At 39.3% G+C, this 18740-nt stretch overlaps 1 protein-coding gene across 11 annotated transcripts in view; it reads left to right on the top strand.

Moving 5' to 3' along the window:
• Positions 1-18740, top strand: part of LOC100612020 (serine/threonine-protein phosphatase 4 regulatory subunit 1) — an 80568-nt gene that overhangs the window by 19823 nt on the left and 42005 nt on the right. For 7 of the 11 annotated variants that reach the window (XR_010154135.1, XR_010154136.1, XR_010154138.1 and 4 more), the window contains exons 3-5: positions 1687-1819; positions 15236-15342; positions 16606-16748. Coding sequence is in view for 6 of the 11 variants with exons in the window: in XM_009437465.5 (XP_009435740.2) it covers positions 1687-1819; positions 15236-15342; positions 16606-16748 (383 nt within the window). In the remaining 5 variants the exon portion in view is untranslated. The remainder of the gene's footprint in view (positions 1-1686; positions 1820-15235; positions 15343-16605; positions 16749-18740) is intronic. The other 4 variants (XR_010154137.1, XM_063802682.1, XM_063802681.1 and 1 more) reach the window with 2 other exon arrangements.

The raw sequence follows: 18740 nt of genomic DNA, 5'->3' as shown, positions 1-18740 counted from the left end.
ATAGAGTGGATGGAAAGATTAAGTTAATTCAGTGGTTGGTGTTTTGTTGGAGAGCATACTTGGTAAAATGCATAGTCTTAGAGTAAATTTACTCATTGTGTGTTTAATAATGTTCCAGGGGCACATAGTAGGTGCTCATTAAACACATAATGAGTACATTCACTTTAAGACTATGCATTTTACCAAGCCTATGTGCTAGGCTTGGAGAATCCAACAGTAACTGGACATAGTTCTGCCCTCAGGAGCGTTTATTGTGTAAGGACTTCCTGCAGATACACGGTGAACTTCCTGTTGCAGGAGGCTGGCTCAGGTTGCCATCACCAGGGGCACTTGAGGTGTGAGGAGAGTGGGAAGGCAAGCCATTCTAAAGAGGCTGCACCCTAGCTGAGACCTTAAGTCTAAATGGGAGAGAGTAGATAGGGAACAGCATCTTCTGAACACTGTGGGGGATGTGAAACGTGGGAGTAAGTAAAGGGAGGTGAACAATGTCAAGGTCAGCCAGATCCTGCAGGTCTTCCCATGCATGGTCCCACTTACTCCAGCATCCTGATGGCACAAGGAAGAGGTCTCATCCCACCCTCAAGATGAGAACACGGAAGTGTGGACAGGTGACGTGACGAACTCTGGCCACACAGCAGTGAGTGGTAGTTGTGGGATTCATCCCATTCCAGGTGTGTTTGGCTCCAGAGCCCATGAATTCAGATACCCACTGCACAGGAGGGAAAAGAGCAGGTTTAAAGAGGAAGAGGGGCTAGGCATGGTGGCTCATGCCTGTAATCCCAGTACTTTGGGAGGCCGAGGCAGGTGGATCACCTGAGGTCTGGAGTTCAAGACCAGCCTGGCCAACGTGATGAAATCCTGTCTCTACTAAAAATACAAAAAATTAGCTGGGTGTGATGGCGCATGCCTGTAATCCCAGCTACTCAAGGAGGCTCAGGCAGGAGAATCACTTGAACCAGGGAGGCGGAGGTTGCAGTGAGCTGAGATTGGGCCACTGCACTCCAGCATGCGCAGCAAAGTGAGACTCCGTCTCAGAAAAAAAAAAAAAAAAAAAAAAAAAGAAAAAAAGAGGAAGAGGAAGGATGATAATTGGCTCATTTTTGGCCAGAATGAGTTGGAGGAACTTGTTGGATACCTGTGTGGAGAGGTGTGGTTGGGTGTTGTGGGGCCACAGATATGGATGGATAGGAATGTATGTCATGGCATCTTTGACGCTACATGAGTGTGTTTAGAACAGACCGGATGTGGGGTGGACTTTCTGTCAGAGTCTTGCTAACAAGTAAGGCCAAGCTGATTTGTTTTTCCTTCAACTGCTTTAACCTGTTTGCACAGCCCTGCGTGGTGAGCAGGGCTTCTTAAACAGCAGGGCTTTCTTAGAGGTGAACATCTGCTCACTTGCTGAGTTCTCCAGTAGAGGATTGGTTCCTTTCACTCATGCATTAGACAGACTGCACTAAAAGAAAGGCGTCCGGCTCTTCTTTGTTACTCTGGTACCTATTATTTTCTTTTGGGGTTCTTCAGCTGACCATTTCATTTTGGGTGAATTCTCAACGTTGCGATTCTTAGAGACTTCAGCTGTGAAGGTAGAACACATGCCACAAGGCCATGTCTTTGCCCAAGTGTGACTTGTCACAGTTGATGCACACTTTTGAGCGTGGGTTCCCCCCCTCCACTCTTCCTTTTTAGATGGATTTGAAGACTATGGTACAGATTGCGACAACATGAGAGTAACGGCCTTCTTGGACATTCCAGGCCAGGATAACCTGCCTCCACTCACTCGCCTGGAGAAGTATGCTTTCAGCGAGAACACCTTCAACCGGTAAGCCCAACCAGGCCTGTGCATGTTGACAACTCTGTGTTGTGTGCTTTAAGCTGACACCTGGGGCCACTTCTCTGTGACAGCTTTGAGGAGACTTCATGGATGATGAGGTAGGTTGGATACAGATTGTCACCAGGATGCTGGGCTTCTGTCTGAATGGTACCATCTTATTAGGCTTTTTCATTATTTTTGTTATTGTTTTGCTGACCACCTGGTAAGCCAGGAAGGAAATGGTGATGAATTTCATGGTGTTTAAGTGATTAGGATTGCTAACTGGGTTTCTTTCACATATGCAGTACTCAGAAAAATCATGCATTCCTTAATTGAGAAGCACCAAGAAGCATCAGTTGGAAGCATTGTCTGCCCGCTTTGTATTTTGACTGCGCTGTGTATCAGGAACTTCGGTGGCAATGTGTCATGCCATGCTCCATTGTCACCGTGTGCGGTGTTGGCAGGGTTTGACTCCAGGCCCACCTTGGCTCAGTAGATGACCTTGATTCTTAATATCCTGAAGAAAGCAGAAATTAAGGCTTCCCTTTACATTTACGTGCTACCCAAACTTCTGTGAATCTGAAAGCATTCTCCCCTCCTTTCTCAGCAGACAGTCTCTCTCCTCCTGTTCTGCCCTTTGATGGGCCCTCCGTCCCTGATCCCTCGCCCCCCTCAGGTTTACCTTCTGTCATCTGTGTCTCCTCTCCTGTTACAGGTGCATATTCACCCCACTTGCAACCCTGACTTGTCTTGTTCTAAACTATCCTCTGAGCTTCCCTACTTCCTTCCCCATGTAGTCCCTAATACACCACCTGCCAAGACTTGATGGTACTCACATAGCCTCTTTCCTTACCTTCATTGGCTCTTGCTTTTAAAAATTACATTCTGGCTGGGCGCGGTAGCTCACGCCTGTAATCCCAGCACTTTGGGAGGCCAAGGTGGGCGGATCACGAGGTCAGGAGATCGAGACCATCCTGGCTAACACGGTGAAACCCTGTCTCTACTAAAAATACAAGAAATTAGCCGGGTGTGGTGGTGGGCACCCATAGTCCCAGCTACTCGGGAGGCTGAGGCAGGAGAATGGCGTGAACCCGGGAGGCGGAGCTCGCAGTGAGCCAAGATCACGCCACTGCACTCCAGCCTGGGTGACAGAGTGAGACTCCGTCTCAAAAAAAAAAAACAAAACAAAAATTACATTCTATAAAAAAAAAGAAAAAGATAAAACAAAAATTACATTCTATGCCAAATATAGGCTAAGCCCTTTCATCTATTAAATCATAGAAAGCTCACAAGGATGTTATGGATGGATCCATTTAATGTTGCAGGATGAGTCCATTGTTATTCTCCTTTTATGCTAGGGAATGATGATACCCTGAATGGTGTCTTTTTTCTTTTTTGTCTTTCTAGTTTTGGCATCTAGCTACCGCCAAATAATGTAATTTAATTTTATTGTTTCTGGACTTTATATATGTGAAATCATACAGGATACATTACTTTTATGGATTTCGCATATATTAATAGTTTGAATTTGTTCTTTTTCTAATAGTGTTCTTGAATATACTGACATTTATCCATCTGCTATTGTTAAAGAAGAGTTTTGCTGTGAACAGTCTTGTAGATGTATCTGGGGACACACAATTATGCGTTTCTGTAGGACATGTACCCAGGAAAGAAATACTGTGTGATGGTGTATGCTTATCTTCTGCTTTAGTAGATAATGCCAGTTTTCCAAAGTGGTTGTATCAGTTTATACTCCTACCTTTGCCCTACTTTTTTTTTGAGACGGAATCTCGTTCCATTGCTCAGCCTGGCGATCTTGGCTCACTGCAACCTCTGCCTCCTGGGTTCAAGCAATTCTCCTGCCTCAGCCTCAAGTAGCTGGGACTACAGGTGTACACTACCACGCCTGGCTAAGGTTTGTATTTTTACTAGAGACAGTTTTCACCATATTGGCCAGGCTGGTCTCAAACTCCTGACTTCAGGTGATCCACCTGCCTCGGCTTCCCAAAGTGCTGGGATTACAGGTGTGAGCCACTATGCTCGGCCTTACCTTTGCCCTACATTTTATCTGCCAATTGGTATTGTCAGATTTTTGTATTTTAGCCAGTCTGGTAGTTTGGTAGTGTATATAACGATATCACTTTGTGATTTGAATTTTCATTTTCTTTACTGTGAGTTTAAACACTTTTTCATATGTTTGTTGAACATCTGTATTTCTTTTTTGTGAAGTGCCTGTTCAAATCTTTGGTTGAATTGGTAGGGAGAAGATGGATTGTTTGTCTTTTTATTATCAATTTGTAGGAGTTCTGTGTATATTCTGGATTTCAAACCTTTATTAATTATGTATGATAAACATCTTTCAACTGGTGGCTTGTGTTTAAACTCTCTTTATGGTGTTCTTTTGGTGACCAGAAGCTGTTGGTTTTTTATTTTTATTTTTATTTTTTGTTTTTTTTTTGAGACTTTGGGTAACAAGGTAACAAGTTCTGTTACCCAGCTAGAGTGCAGTGGTGCAATCATAGCTGGAGTCTCAAACTCCTGGGCTCAAGAGATCCTCCTGCTTCAGCCTCCTGAGTAGCTGCCACTACAGGAGCATGCCCAGCTACTTTATTTTGCATAGAGACAGGGTCTCACTATATTGCCTAGGCTGGTTTCAAAGTCCTGGCCTCAATGGTGTGAGCACCGTGCCAGGCACACAAGTATTCACTTTAATGTAGTTAAATTTATTGACATTTTCCTTAATAGTGCATTCGGAAGCTTTTTTCTCTATTTCTTTATATTGCTTTAAAGCCTTAATTTTTTTTCTGTGAAATAGATATACTATAGTTCTGTAATCTGCCTGAACTTAATTTTTATCATAAGAAAAATGGCTCCAGCTTCATTTTCCTAATTGTCACAATGTCATTTATCAAAAGTATGTTCTTTTCCCACTGCTCTGGAGTGCCACCTCTGTTACAGTCCAGCCTCTGTTTACAGTCTTTGGACTCTCCCCTCTTTTCCAGTGGTCCCCTCAGCCAATACTACACTCTTTTGGTTGCTATAGATTTATAATGAGTCTTGATATTTGATAGAACAAGTCTTCCCATCTTGTTTTGCTTCTTTGGCATGACTAGTTATTCTTGGTACTTTGTATTCTCATGTAAATTTAAAATCCAGCTCACCAGATTCTAACAAAATGAAACAAAACAGAACGTCTATTAGGATTTTGATTGGGTTTGCATTGAATCTATAGGTCAATTTGGAGAGTATTGCCCTTTTTACAATGTGTAGACTTCCAATCTATAAACATGGTTTATCTTTTCATTTATTTAGATTTTCTTTAGTTTCTCAATACAGTCTGATCATTTTCTCTGCAGAGGTTTTGTGCTTTTTTTGGTTGTGTATTTTAAAGGAAATTTGAGACATCATATTTTATCCAGTTAAGGACTTAGAACAAATCTAACTGTACTATCATTATCACATTTAACAAAATTAACAACAATGCTTTCTAGTTTATCGCTCTATGTCGAGTTTTCCTGACTAAAAAATACCTTTTTATGGTTGATATGTTTGAGTCATGATCCAAATAAGGTCTATAGATTTCATTAGGTAGATGTGTCTCTTAAGTCTCTTTTTGTTTACAGGTTTTTTTCCTTTTGATCTTAAACTCTTTTTAATCTCGAATGGTTCTCTGTTTCATCTTTCTCCATATCATTTATTTGTTGAAGCGGTCATTAGCTTAGAGAATTTTCCACATTCTGTATTTGGTGGTCATGATTCTCATGGTATCATTTTTCCTGTCTTTTCTGTAAACTGAAAATTACGTTTGGAGAATTTATTATATTCTGCTTCAATTTTTTTTTAAGCAATACTTCATATGTTGTTTTGTGAAGCTCTTATTACAAGACACCAGGAAACAATGTCTAGTTGTCACACCTTTAGAGATTTCATATTGAGCAGTGGGCTCAGGTGTTTTATTCTTTCATTATAAAATTCCTCACCAGTCTTTCTTCTGATGATTTCAGGATTCACAAATAATCATTGCTTAAATCTGTTATTTCATTCTGGGTTGGAAAATGACAATTTTTTTTTAATTGTCTGCGAGATCTGTTGTGGTCCCATTTCCATCCTGTTATTTGTTGTTTGTGCCCTCTCTCTCTTTTTTTATCCCCCTAGATAATTCTTACCAGAAGGTTATGAATTTCATTAGTTATTTCAAAGACTCAAGTTTTGGCTTTGTTTCTGTTGTATGTTTGTTTTCTATAATAGTTCAATAATATCTGCTGTAATCTGTATTATTTTTTCTTTGGGGTTTTTTTTTTTTTACTTTTGGGATTTAATTGCTGTTCTTTTTCTTACTTTAAGGATATTTAGCTCAGTTTTTTGTTTTTTTGGTTTTTCTTTTGTAACATCTGCATTTTATATTGTACAATTTCCTCTTAAGTACTATGTTACCTCAAGTTTTGATATATAATGTTTTTGTTATTTCTCAGCACAAGTATTTTTAATGTTAATGATTTCTCCTTTGATCATTTAGTTATTCAGAAGTGTGTTATTTCCAGATACTTGAGGATTTTGCAGATATCTTTCTGTTATTGATTCCTAGTTTAATTCGTTTGTGGTCAGAGAACATACTTTGTATTTTTTCTCTTTTAAATTTGTTGAGATTTATTTTATGGCTCCGAATGTGTTCTATCTTAGTAAACTATTACATGTCTGCTTGAAAAGAATGTGCGTTGCAATGCACTGCAATGTTTTTTGGGTAGAGTATCTTACAAATATCTTATAAATTAGGTCAAGGGTAATACATGCTTATCTATTTTCTGTTTACTTGTTCTGTAAATTACTAAGAGAAATGTTGCTACCTGCATCCACAATTGTGGAGTTATCTAAGTTTCCTTTTAATTTTAGTTTTACATATTTCACGTATTTTGAAGTTTTGATGTCGGGTGCATACACATTTAGTATTGTTCTGGTTTGTTAAATAAATTGATTTCTTTTTTTTTTTGAGACAGTATCTTGTTCTATTCCCCAGGCTGCAACCTCTGCCTCCTGGGTTCAAGCAATTCTCATGCCTCAGCCTTTCGAGTAGCTGGGATTACAGGCATCCACCACCATACCCAGCTAATTTACATATTTTTAGTAGAGACAGGGTTTTACCATGTTGGCCAGGCTGGTCTCGAACTCCTGACCTCAGGTGATCCACCCACCTTGGCCTCCCAAAGCTGGGATTACAGGCGTGAGCCACCGTGCCTGGCCTGATTTATTAACACTGTGTAATGTCCCTTTTTTCCCCAGTGATATTCTCCTTTTCCGAAGCTTACCTTGTCTGATATTAATATATACACTCTAGCTTTCTTTTGATTAATGTTTGTGTGGTATATTTTTGTCCATACTTTTATTTTTTACTTATCTGTCTTTAAAGTGTGTTTATTATAGAAGGCATATAATTAGGTCTTGCTTTTTTATCCAGTTGTACAATCTCTGCCTCTTAATTTGAATGTTTAAATCATTTCCATTTGATGTTACTATTGATGTGGTTTGTGTAAATCTACCATCTTGGTATTTATTTTGTATTTGACTATTTTTGTTTTCTGTTTTTCCTGCCTTAAATATATCAGTTTTTTTCCACTGTTGGCTTACTCATTATACAATACCTCTTCTTAAACATTTTTATGGATTTTTCTAGGGATTACAGTATACTTCTTTTATTCATCACGACATATGTTCAAAATGATACCACTTTCCATGCTGTAGAGTTGGAGATGTTGCATAAGAGCCTCACAACGGTGTTCTTCCACCTCTTCCCCTCCATCTTTCACGCTGTTACTTTCCTACACTTTACTTCTACACAATTCATACATTTCAGAATACCTTTTTACTATGTTTGCTTTATATAGCAACTATCTTAAAGCAATTACAAATAAGAAAAAGATTTTTAAATATTTGCCATTTTTTTCTTACCATTTTTGATGTTTTTTGTTTCTTTTTGTAAAATGCTCATTTCTATCAGGTATCCTTTTGCTTCAAGAACTTCCATTAACAATTTTTGTTTTGTACAAGACTGTTGTCAGTGAATTTTCTCAGCTTTTGTTTGTCTGAAAAAACGTTTCATTTCCATTCTTTCTTTAACTAATAGACTTTATTTTTGGCGGGATTTTAGATTTACAGAAAAGTCGAGTGGGAAATACAGAAAGTTCCCGCATTCCATAGCTGCCCAGTGTGCCCCGGGTTTCCTCTAGATCTTTCCATGCTGTTCACGCTTATCTTAAAGTCCTCGTCTCATCTTTCCGACATCCAGGGTTTCTGCCTAACTTCTCATCCTCACACTCCTCATCTCTCTGGCTAGCCCCTCTGTGTTCTTCTGTGTTTCTGTCATATCCTGTGGGCACTCTCTGTGGGTCCTGTCCCTACTGGTCATCATAATTTTCTTGTTTACTTCCAGGCCTAGACTGTAAAGCTCCTAAGAGCAGGGCCTGGACCTTGGCTTATCCTGGTATCCCAAGCTTCTTGCGTTGAGTCTAGAGTTAGTTGGGCTTAACACATAATTATAACTGAGTGATTGAGTGATACTTCCATGGCTGGATTTCCAGGGAACATTGGTTATATTGCCACGTAAAATTAAGCCATCCTCTTTTTTTTTTTTTTTTTTTTGAGATGGAGTCTCGCTCCGTCACCCAGGCTGGAGTGCAGTGTTGCAATCTCAGCTCACTGCAACCTCTGCCTCCCAGGTTCAAGTGATTCTTATGCCTCAGCCTCCCGAGTAGCTGGGATTACAGGGACACATCACCATGCCCAGCTGATTTTTGTATTTTTAGTAGAGATGGGTTTTTGCCATATTGGACAGGCTGGTCTTGAACTCCTGACCTCAAGTGATCTGCCTGCCTTGGCCTCCCCAGCCATCCTCTTTATATTAAAAAAAAATTCACAAACATAATACATGCCCATTGAAATATTTAACAACCTCAGGAATTTAAATAGAGTTTCCCTCTCTCCCCCACTACAACCTTGGGAAGAGCTGTGAAGTTTGGTGAGTACCCTTCTAGATTGTTTCCTAAATAAGTGTATGTATATATGAATGTGTTTATGTGTACATGTATTGCACATGTATACCTGAATGTAACTTGTATTAAGAAATGGGCTTGGCTGGGCGTGATGGCTCACGCCTGTATTCCCAGCACTTTGGGAGGCTGAAGCAGGCAGATCACGAGGTTCAGAGATAAAGACTATCCTGGCCAACATGGTGAAACCCCATCCCTACTAAAAGTACAAAAATTAGCTGAGCATGGTGGCGTGCGCCTGTAGTCCCAGCTACTCAGGAGGCTGAGGCAGGAGACTCACTTGAACCTGGGAGGCAGAGGTTGCAGTGAGCTGAGATTGTGCCACTGCACTCCAGCCTGGGGACAGAGGGAGACTCTGTCTCAAAAAAAAAAAAAAAAAAAAAAAAAAAAGAAATGGGCTCATACCATATGCAAAATTTTTCACCTTTTTTCATTTAATGTATCATGGATATCTTTCTAACTTAGTACATATCTAGAGGTACTAAGGCCATACAAATAGTTGCATGGTATGCCAGGGTATAGATAGATCATAATTTCTTTAAGCTTCTCTCTATTCATTTGTTGTTGGCAGCTGCATGTCTTGTAATCTAGTGGCTGGCGCCGTAGAGGACTTACAGTGTGCCACTCCCCAGCTTTGTGCTTGCTACACACCATGTCGCTGAGTCTCCCTGCGCTCTTCTGAGTCAGGCAGGGTTTGTCTCTCTAGAGGGCCGCTTTCTTCTTTTATCTTATTAACAAAGCTAACAAACAAGTGAGAAGTATTGAGGCCGAGGCTTCGGGACTCTGCTCATCCACTGTGGGCTCTCCAGGTCGTTGCAAAGCAGCCAGGTTTTCCAAAATGGTGGTTCCAAAGCACCAATTTGTTTGAGTCTTTACCTCTCTCCTGTTCTGTTGTGGAGTTGTCTCTGCCTCAGGGGTCCTCTCTTATCCCTTTCCTCGCTTTCTTTAAGAGGGCAGGTCCCTTGTGACCACTTGAGGCTGGATGTAGATTTGCCTCTCTGTTCTATGGCCCTAGAAGCAGATTGGGGATCTTAGTTGCTTGATTTCCCAAGGGAAGCTGAATGAATGTGGTCTAGTGAAATGTAATTAGTGACTTTCTCTGCAGTGTCTATTCTGACTTTCCAAAACCTCTTGGCTGCCAGATCTTGATCTTTCATCCCAAGGGTGGTATAAATCTCCCTGGATACAGGCTTGAGTTGATGGATTTCTTCCTGTAATATACTGGGCCAAAGGACTGCCCCTTTGAATTCCATATTTCTAGTCTTTTTTGCCTGCAAGTCAGGGTGGGTTTTCAACTTCAGTGAATTCTTCTGATGCACGCATGGCCAGAAATGACATGCATTGTTCCTGGATGGTGGGTTGCTCAGAGGAGTGGACAGAAGCAGTCAGGGGCCCCTTTTTACTTGATCAGAGAAAGCCTTCAGGAGCTCCAGTTCCTCTGCTTGCATGGGAGGCCTCCAGATCACCCCAGGCCACTGCTGATGGCCCTCACTTTATCCCTCATCAGTGTCTTTGTTTAAAGAGCGTTTATTGAGGCATAGTTTATATGCAATAAACTTCACCCACTTTAATCGTTCACTTGGATGAATTTGGTAAATGTATACAGTAATCCAACCATTGTCACAATGGAGTTCAAAAGTTTCAGTCACCTGACAAGTACCCTTATTTGCCCCTTGGCTGTCTGGCACTCCCTCCCTCCCTGACCACCATAGGGCCAGGCAACCACTGACCCTGTTTCTGATGTTTTCAAAAGATTTTGCCTTTTCTAGAATTTCATATAAATTCAGTCATGTGGGATGTACTCTTACATGTCTGGCTTCTCTTCCTTAGCAAAATGCATTAGAATTCATCCCTGTTGTTATCAATAGCTCATTCCTTTTTATTGCTGAGTATGTACAGATACTCTGTTTTGTATCGCATTCACCAGTTCAGGGAACACTGGGAGTTTTCCATTTTGTGGCTGTCATGAATAATGCTTATATGAACATTTGCATTCAACTTTGTGTGGACATATGTTTTCATTTTGGATGGGTAAATGCCTAAGAGTGAAATTGCTGGGTTGACTGGTAAGTGTATGTTTAGCTTTTAGAGGAATTGCCACACTGTTTTCCAAATTACCTGTACAATTTTGCATTTCTACCAATGTCTGTGGATTCCTATTTCATATCTTTGCCAGCACTTGGTATTGTCATTATAATTTTAGTTCTTCTAGTAGTGTAGTGTTACCTCATTGTAGCTTTTGCATTTTTGGCCTTGTGTTTTGTCTTTAAGATTTTTATTTTGAAATAATTTTAGGTTTACAGGAGTGTTGCAGAGATAGTACTGAGAGTTCCCTTATACCTTTTGCCCAACTTCTAATGCAGTGGCTTTCAATTATGGGTAATTTTGCCCCCAAAGGATCTTATACAATGTCTAGATATATTTTTGGTTGTCACATCTTGGGGCACAGAGGGTGCTACTGGTAGGTAGAAGCCAGGGATGCTACTAAGCATCCTGCAGTGCACCAGACAGCCCTCCTCCAACCAACAAAGACTTACCTGCTCCAAAATATCAGTAATGCTGAGGTCAGGAAACTGCTCTAATGTTTACGGCTTAAATAAGCATGTTACATTGATCAAAACTAAGAAAATAACATTGGCATTGGTATACTGTTAACTAAATTACAGATTTGACTTGGATTCTGCATTTTCCCATTAATGTTCTTTTTCTGCTCCAGGATCCCATCAGGGTACTACATTACTTTTACACTTGCCATGTCTCCTGAGGCTCCTCCGTCTGTGATGGTTTCTTGTTCTATCCTTGTCTTTCATGATCTTGACAGGTTTTTTTTTTTTTTTTGTGATAGGGTCTCGCTCTGTCACCCAGGCTGGAGTGCAGTGGTGCGATCTCAGCTCCCTGCAACCTCTGTCTTCTGGGTTCAAGTGATCCTCCCACCTCACGCTCCTGAGTAGCTGGGACTACAGGTGTGTGCCACTATGCCTGGCCAAGTTTTGTATTTTTTGTAGAGATGGGGTTTCACCATGTTGCCTAGGCTGGTCTCGAACTCATGGGTTCAAGCAATCTGCCTGCCTTGGCCTCCCAAAGTGCTGGGATCACAGGTGTTAGCCACTGTGCCTGGCTGATTTGTAGTTTTCTGAAGACTTGTGATGTTGAGAATTTTTTTCTTGTATTTCTTGGCTGTTTGTTCGTTTTCTTTTGTGAAGTTGTTAAAATCTTTTGCTTTTTAAAAGAATAAAACAACTTTATTGAGATTTAGTTTACATGTCATACGTTTCACCACTTTAAAGTGTACAAGTTGATGGTTTGTAGTATATTCACAGAGTTGTGCAACATTGCCACAATGAATTTTAAAACATTTTTATCACCTCAATAAGAAACCTGGTTCCCATTAGCAACCACTACCCATTCCTCTCCAATCTCCCAGCCCTAGGCAACCACTCTTTTACTTTGTGTCTTTATTGATTTGCCTATTCCAGGCATTTTATAGAAATGTAATCATACAGTATGTCGTCTTTTGTGACTGACTTCATTCACTTAGCATGCTGTTTTCAGTATTCATCCATGTTTCACTTGAGCCTAGGAGTTCAAGGCTGCATCGAGCTATGATCGTGCCACTGCATTCTAGCCTGGGTGACAGAGTGAGACCCTGTGTTTTTTTTTTTTTTTTAAAAAAAAAAGCTACATCATGTTGTAGTAGTATGCGTCAGTACCTCATTCCTTTAATAATGCTCCATTGAATGGATACGTAGTATTTTGATTATTCACTCCTCAGTTGACAAATATTTAGGTTGTTTCCATCTTTCGGTTATTAGTATTAATGATGTGCTGGGCTCATTTATGAACACTTATTCTTTTAATTGGGCTGTTTGTCTGCTTATTATTGAGTTATAAGAGTACAAGGATTATTTATATATTCTGGATACCAGTTTTGGTCAGATATTTTCTCCAGTCTGTGGCTCATGATTTTTATTTTCTCAGTGGTGTGGTTTAGGGAGCAAAGTTTTAAATTTTGATGAAGTCAAATTTATCAATTTTTTTCTTTTATGGTTTGTATACTTTGGCTCCTCAGAAATCTTTGTCTAACCTAAGGTCACAAAGATTTTTTTTTCTCTTCAAGAAGTTTTATGTTTTAGTTCTTACATTAGATCTATGGGTCCATTTTGAATTAATTTTGGTTTATGGTATGAAATAAGAGTCAATTTTTTTTCCCACCATATGGCTATTTATTCTAGCACCACTTTTTGAAGACTTTCCCTGTTCACCTTTGTAAAAAAAAAAAAAAAATCACTTGATATATGTGTGGGTTTGTTTCTGGACTTCGACATTTACTTTTGTCTATTTCTCCTTGCAGTTGTATTGGTTTTTGCTGCATGTATTTTGAAACTCTGTTATTAGGCATATAAACATTTGAGATAATTATGTCTTCTTCATGAGTTTACCCCTTTATCATTATGAAATGACCTCTTTTCCCTTGGTGATGTTCTTTGCTCCAAAATCTGTTTTGTCTGATATTAATATAGCTACTCCAGCTTTCTTTGGACTATTGTTAGCATAATATATTCATCTTTTATTATTTATTTGCATCTGTATATTTAACATGTGTTTCTTATAAGTAATATGTAGTTGGGTCTTGTTTTTTTTTTTATCCATTCTGTTAATCTTTTTCTGATTGCAATGTTTAGACCATTTACATTTAATGTAATTATTGATGCAGTTAGGTTTAAGTATATCATCTTGCTGTTTGTTTTCTATTTGTCACATCTGTTTTGTTCCCTTTTTGTTCTTTATCTGCTTTCTCTTGAGTTAATTGAACTTCTTTGTGATTTTAGTTTGCTTTTTAAATAGTTTATTAGTTATAATTCATTGTTTTTTTATTTTAGTGGTTGCCTTAGCATTTACAGTATGTATATTTAACTTACCATGGCCTACCTTCCAGTGGTATTTTACCACTTCATGTATAGTGTAAGGACCTTATCATAGTATGCCTTCGTTTCCCCTCTCCTGGTCTTTATGTGATTTCGTCATGCATTTTATTATATATGTGTTATAAATCCACAATAATAATAAAGTGTTATTTTTAACTTAGTCAATTATTTCTGAAAGAGATTTAAATAATGACATAAAAGTTTGTGTATCTATGCATGTAGTTATCACTTCTGGTGTTCTTTATTCCTTTCTGCAGATTCACATTTCCATCGGATTTTCTTTATCATTTCTTATAGTTCAGATCTGCTGGTGACAGATTTTTTGAATGTCTAAAAGAGTCTTTATTCTTTTTTAATTTCTTATCTTTGGATGGTCCACAGTTCACAGTGGCCTCCTGGGCTTGTGGGTCCACTCTTTGGGAAGGCCCCACACCTTAGGGTACCCCTGCCCCCCGCCTGCTCCATTGATCAGTATACTGATGGAATTAGCTGTTGCAGAGATCTTTGACGTGTGTCCTCAGTAGGCCTTTTGTAGCTCTAGCTCAGATCATGCTTATGATGGGACAACATCACTTGGTCCTGCAATGACAATCACATTGTCTCCCCCCATGGCCATAGCTTCCTCTGTGTAGAATGCCATAGTGCACATCATTCCTCTGTTGCTTGCCATCTTGTGGTGAGACTTTTCTGAGTTGAGTCTTGGCCTGTTCCTCAGTCTCGGGCTGACTTAACTGTTCTCCTGTACATTGCTCAGGCCAGTGGACTGCAATGATTTCTCTTTCCTTTTGGTAGTTGCCACTTCTGCCTCTATCTTGGTTCTCTTGACCAGTTCTGCCTATAGTGGGATGCAGTATCCCCAGCTCCTCCTTCCCTTGCTGCCCTCAAAATAAACATCTGTAGCTCCTTCTCATTTTACAGGTTTTATGGTTAATCAGCACAGGGAGATAGGAAAGTAAAAATAATAAATGTGGAGAAATAACGGAATTTAAAAAATTCTCTCAAGGCTTTCCAAGAGAATTTCTGCAGAATTTCTAGTTGGCACTTACTCATTCAGTCATTAAGAGGCCATCAGATGCCTCTTTGGGCCTTTCTCTTCTGCATTTATTGGTCCCTTAGTTCCCTTCAACTGTCTTGAGCTTTTCTTCTAAGCCTATGTAGGCCTGAGGAACCAGCCAAAAAATGAGAAAAAGGTTTTGCCTTATTCTCAAGTGGACATTTTCAAACTCTGATGACTACCAGACTAGAAGATGCAGGCCTCCTTTCCTGTAGGACTGTGGCCCACGCTGGAATAGCCGTCGCTGGGCATTCCTGGGTAGCCTCCGTCCTCCTTCTGGACACAGGTTGCTCATTTTGTCTTGTGCCCAGGTGCACTTACCTGCTCTTAGCGCAATGCCTGGAACCTTGTGGTCCTTCAGTCAATGTGGCCCCAATAACCATATGCATTGTTTTTGTCTCCATAGGCAGATTATTGCCAGAGGGCTGCTTGATATCTTCCGGGACTTCAGTAACAATGAAGAAGACTTCCTCACGGTAATGGAGATTGTAGTCAGATTGTCAGAAGATGCAGGTTTGTATAAGGATTGTATAATTTTATTTTTTACTTATGAATTTCTAAGAAATTATGTATAACCAATAATAGCTATTTTTTAAAAAACCTGTTTATTAATCAATAACCTTTAAGCAATTTCTAACCATGAATGGATTTTGTCTTGAAGAATGTATGTCTTATTTGAATTTTGACTGAAATTTTCTTATATTTAGAAAATTAAAATGATTAATGGCTACGAATGCTGTTTGCCTTGGCAGTTAGGCCTTTGGTATTTCTTGAGTTTTGCCAGACTGCTGGTTGCTAAGAAATGCCAAATCAAAAGAAGCCTCTTGGGTTCGAAAATCTCAGTCATTAGTTTCCCTCTAGGTGAATCTTGATTTTTCTTTCTCATTCTACCTCTCCATGATTGGTATCGTGGAAGAAAAGCACGTTGCTGTACGGCAGATATGGTGATGTTGTCTTCCCCCCCGCCCCAGTAAAGATGAGTTAGATGAATGAGTGGCGGGGCTGGCCGGTACTGACAGCTGTGCCACAGCCCCCTCCTTCCTGCATTCAGAATGAATCATGAGAAGCTTCAGAAAGTTTCAGGACTCTCAGCCTTTAGAGTTTAATCATTTTAACTGAAAATAGAAAAATAAGCCTTCCATATAGCTCCCACATTAGTTTAAAATATTTATATGAATATAACGCAATGCTTTTAAAAAGGCCCAAGTGGATGTTTTGAGTCTTTAAATGGATTCTCTTTGTAAATGAGTCACCATTTACAGTGCTGTAGCAATTATACATTTGTGTTAAATTTAATGTGGTATATTGGAGCTAGAGCCGCTCTTTTGTTTAATGCTTTGCCTTAGAAATAATTGGGATGCGTGGATTGTGGCGGAGTGCATTTATGAAAGAATTATTTATAATGTATACATTCTGGCTAGAATTTAAATAAGCACAACCCATAGGTCTGGCAGATAAGCCATTAGTTGTAATGGCTTTTGGATGCTGGCCCAGCATGCAGACTTCTTGCTCCCTCCTCAAATTTATATATGGCTTGTTATAATAGAGTTGTCATTCTCTCTTCTTTTTATGTTTTTATATTGCTGTATAGCTCATTAGCTTTTTAAGCCTGTCTGTAGCATAAATACTCTAAACGGGAAATGATTTTTAAACTGCATTTGTCTAATTTCCTTGATGAAGTATTTTAGTAAGAAAAGCTAGAAACTATCAGTATATACTATCTAAGATGCTTGGCTTATTCTTAATATAATTTTTTTTAATTTTTTATTGCTGCAGAGCCCACAGTGCGGACTGAGCTGATGGAACAGATTCCTCCTATTGCCATTTTTTTACAAGAAAACAGATCAAATTTTCCATTGGTGCTCTCTGAATATCTCATACCTATTATAGTGAGGTACCTCACAGATCCAAACAATCAGGTTTGAAAAATTATAACCTTAAGATCTCTTTAGCAAATTCTCTTTAGTCTTGTTTTAGCTGATATTCATACTACAAAAAACAACTTCTTAGAGTTAAGTGATTCTAGAACAAAAGGTCTATTTGTGTCCAGTTCCTCTAGTCATGTAGGAAGATAGACAGCACTCATTCTTATCATGAAATATTTCTTTTTTTCTTTAGCATTTTACTATGGAAATTTTCAAACGCACGTAACAGTAGAGAGAATATGAAAATGAATGCCCACGTGCCCTACACCTGGCATCAACCATTGTTAACGTTTGACCTGGCTGGGCGTGGTGGCTCACGCCTGTAATCCCAGCACTTTGGGAGTCTGAAGCAGGTGAATCACCTGAGGTCAGGAGTTTAAGACCAGCCTGGCCAACTTGGTGCAACCTCATTTCTACTGAAAATACAAAAATTAGCTGGGCATAGTAGTGCGTGCTTGTAGTCCCAGCTACTCGTGAGGCTGAGGCAGCAGAATTACTTGAGCCCGGCAGGTGGAGATTGCAGTGAGCTGAGATCGTGTCACTGCACTCCAGCCTGGGTGACACAGTGAGACTCTGCCTCAAAAAAAAAATAAAAACAAAAAAAAATTCGATTAATTTTTTCATTTATCTTACCGAGATAAAATCCAATCCAGACAAAAGAATTTGCAGAAACCATCTCATTTCAGCTGTAAATACTTTTAGTATTGTTCTCTAAGAAATAGACTCTTTTTAAAAAAAAAAAGATAGTATCATTAATGCAAATATAAAAATTATCAGTAGTTATCTAACGTCATCTAATATCTAGTCATTGGTCAAATTTCCCTGTTTTCTCATAAGTGTGTGATTTTGCGCAGAGGCCGTTCAAACCAGAATACAAACAATGTCCACACATTGAATCTAAGTGATACATGTCTCTTAGATCTTTTAAAATTTATAATGTTGCTCCTCCCCACTTTTTTCCCTTGCTATTTATTTGTTGAGGAAGCCAGGTCATTAGTTTTATAGAATTTCCCACATTTGGGATATGGTTTATTGCATCTCTGTAGTGTTAAGATGTTGCTCTACTCCAGGCATTTCTTATAAACTAGTAGCTAAGTTGGAAGCTCAGCCAGACTCAGATTTTTTATTTAGTGAGAATACTTTGTAGATGGTTTGTGTTTTCCTGCTATATCAAATCGGGGGCAGAAAAGCTCTGGATGGTTATCTTTTCCTAATGCTGAATTTGGCCACCTTTTCTATAAAGGTGGCCAAACTTCTGTAAAGTTCTCCATCATCGTATGAGCGACCATTGGTGATGGTTGCCCTGATCCAGTATCTCATTAGAGGTTGTAAATTCTGACACACTAATTCCAACATCTCTTTTTAGTTTAATAGCTAGAGTTCTTCTGTAAAGACTTCCTCTATCAACTATTTGATAGCCCTGAAAACCTGTTTGAATAGGGAAGATAGAATAAATGCTTTATTTTATCCCTTTATTTACCAGTTTCCAGAATCATCGTTGGCGTTTTAATAATCTACAAAGGTTACCAGTTAGGTTTTAAAAAATTTTTTGAGCATTGTTAGGAACTCCCACATTTTAACATAGTAGATATGTTTCAAACTGTTATAGTACTTATCCTTTTTTTTTTTTTTAATTATACTTTAAGTTCCAGGGTACATCTGCACAACGTGCGGGTTTGTTACATAGGTATACATGTGCCATGTTGGTTTGCTGCACCCATCAACTCGTCATTTGCATTAGGTATTTCTCCTAATGCTATCTGGTACTTATTCTTTTGGATGATCAAGTTGTCCCAGCTTTGACCAGTTGCAGCCCTTCAAATTGGCTCCAGGATCTTTCTTAACATGACCCAGTAGACTGTGATAGTGCATCTCGACCTGGGATCAACCATTTCTCCAAGAGCCCAGGTTCCTTTATGAGGCAAATAATAAGAAAATGGAATGTGGGTACTCAGGGGGCACTTGTTGCTTCTAGTGACACAACGA

Source organism: Pan troglodytes, chromosome 21 (genome assembly GCF_028858775.2).
Source record: "Pan troglodytes isolate AG18354 chromosome 21, NHGRI_mPanTro3-v2.0_pri, whole genome shotgun sequence".
Taxonomy (NCBI): domain Eukaryota; kingdom Metazoa; phylum Chordata; class Mammalia; order Primates; family Hominidae; genus Pan; species Pan troglodytes.
The sequence above is the reverse complement of the archived record's forward strand: the minus strand, read 5'-3'. Positions and strand labels throughout refer to the sequence as shown.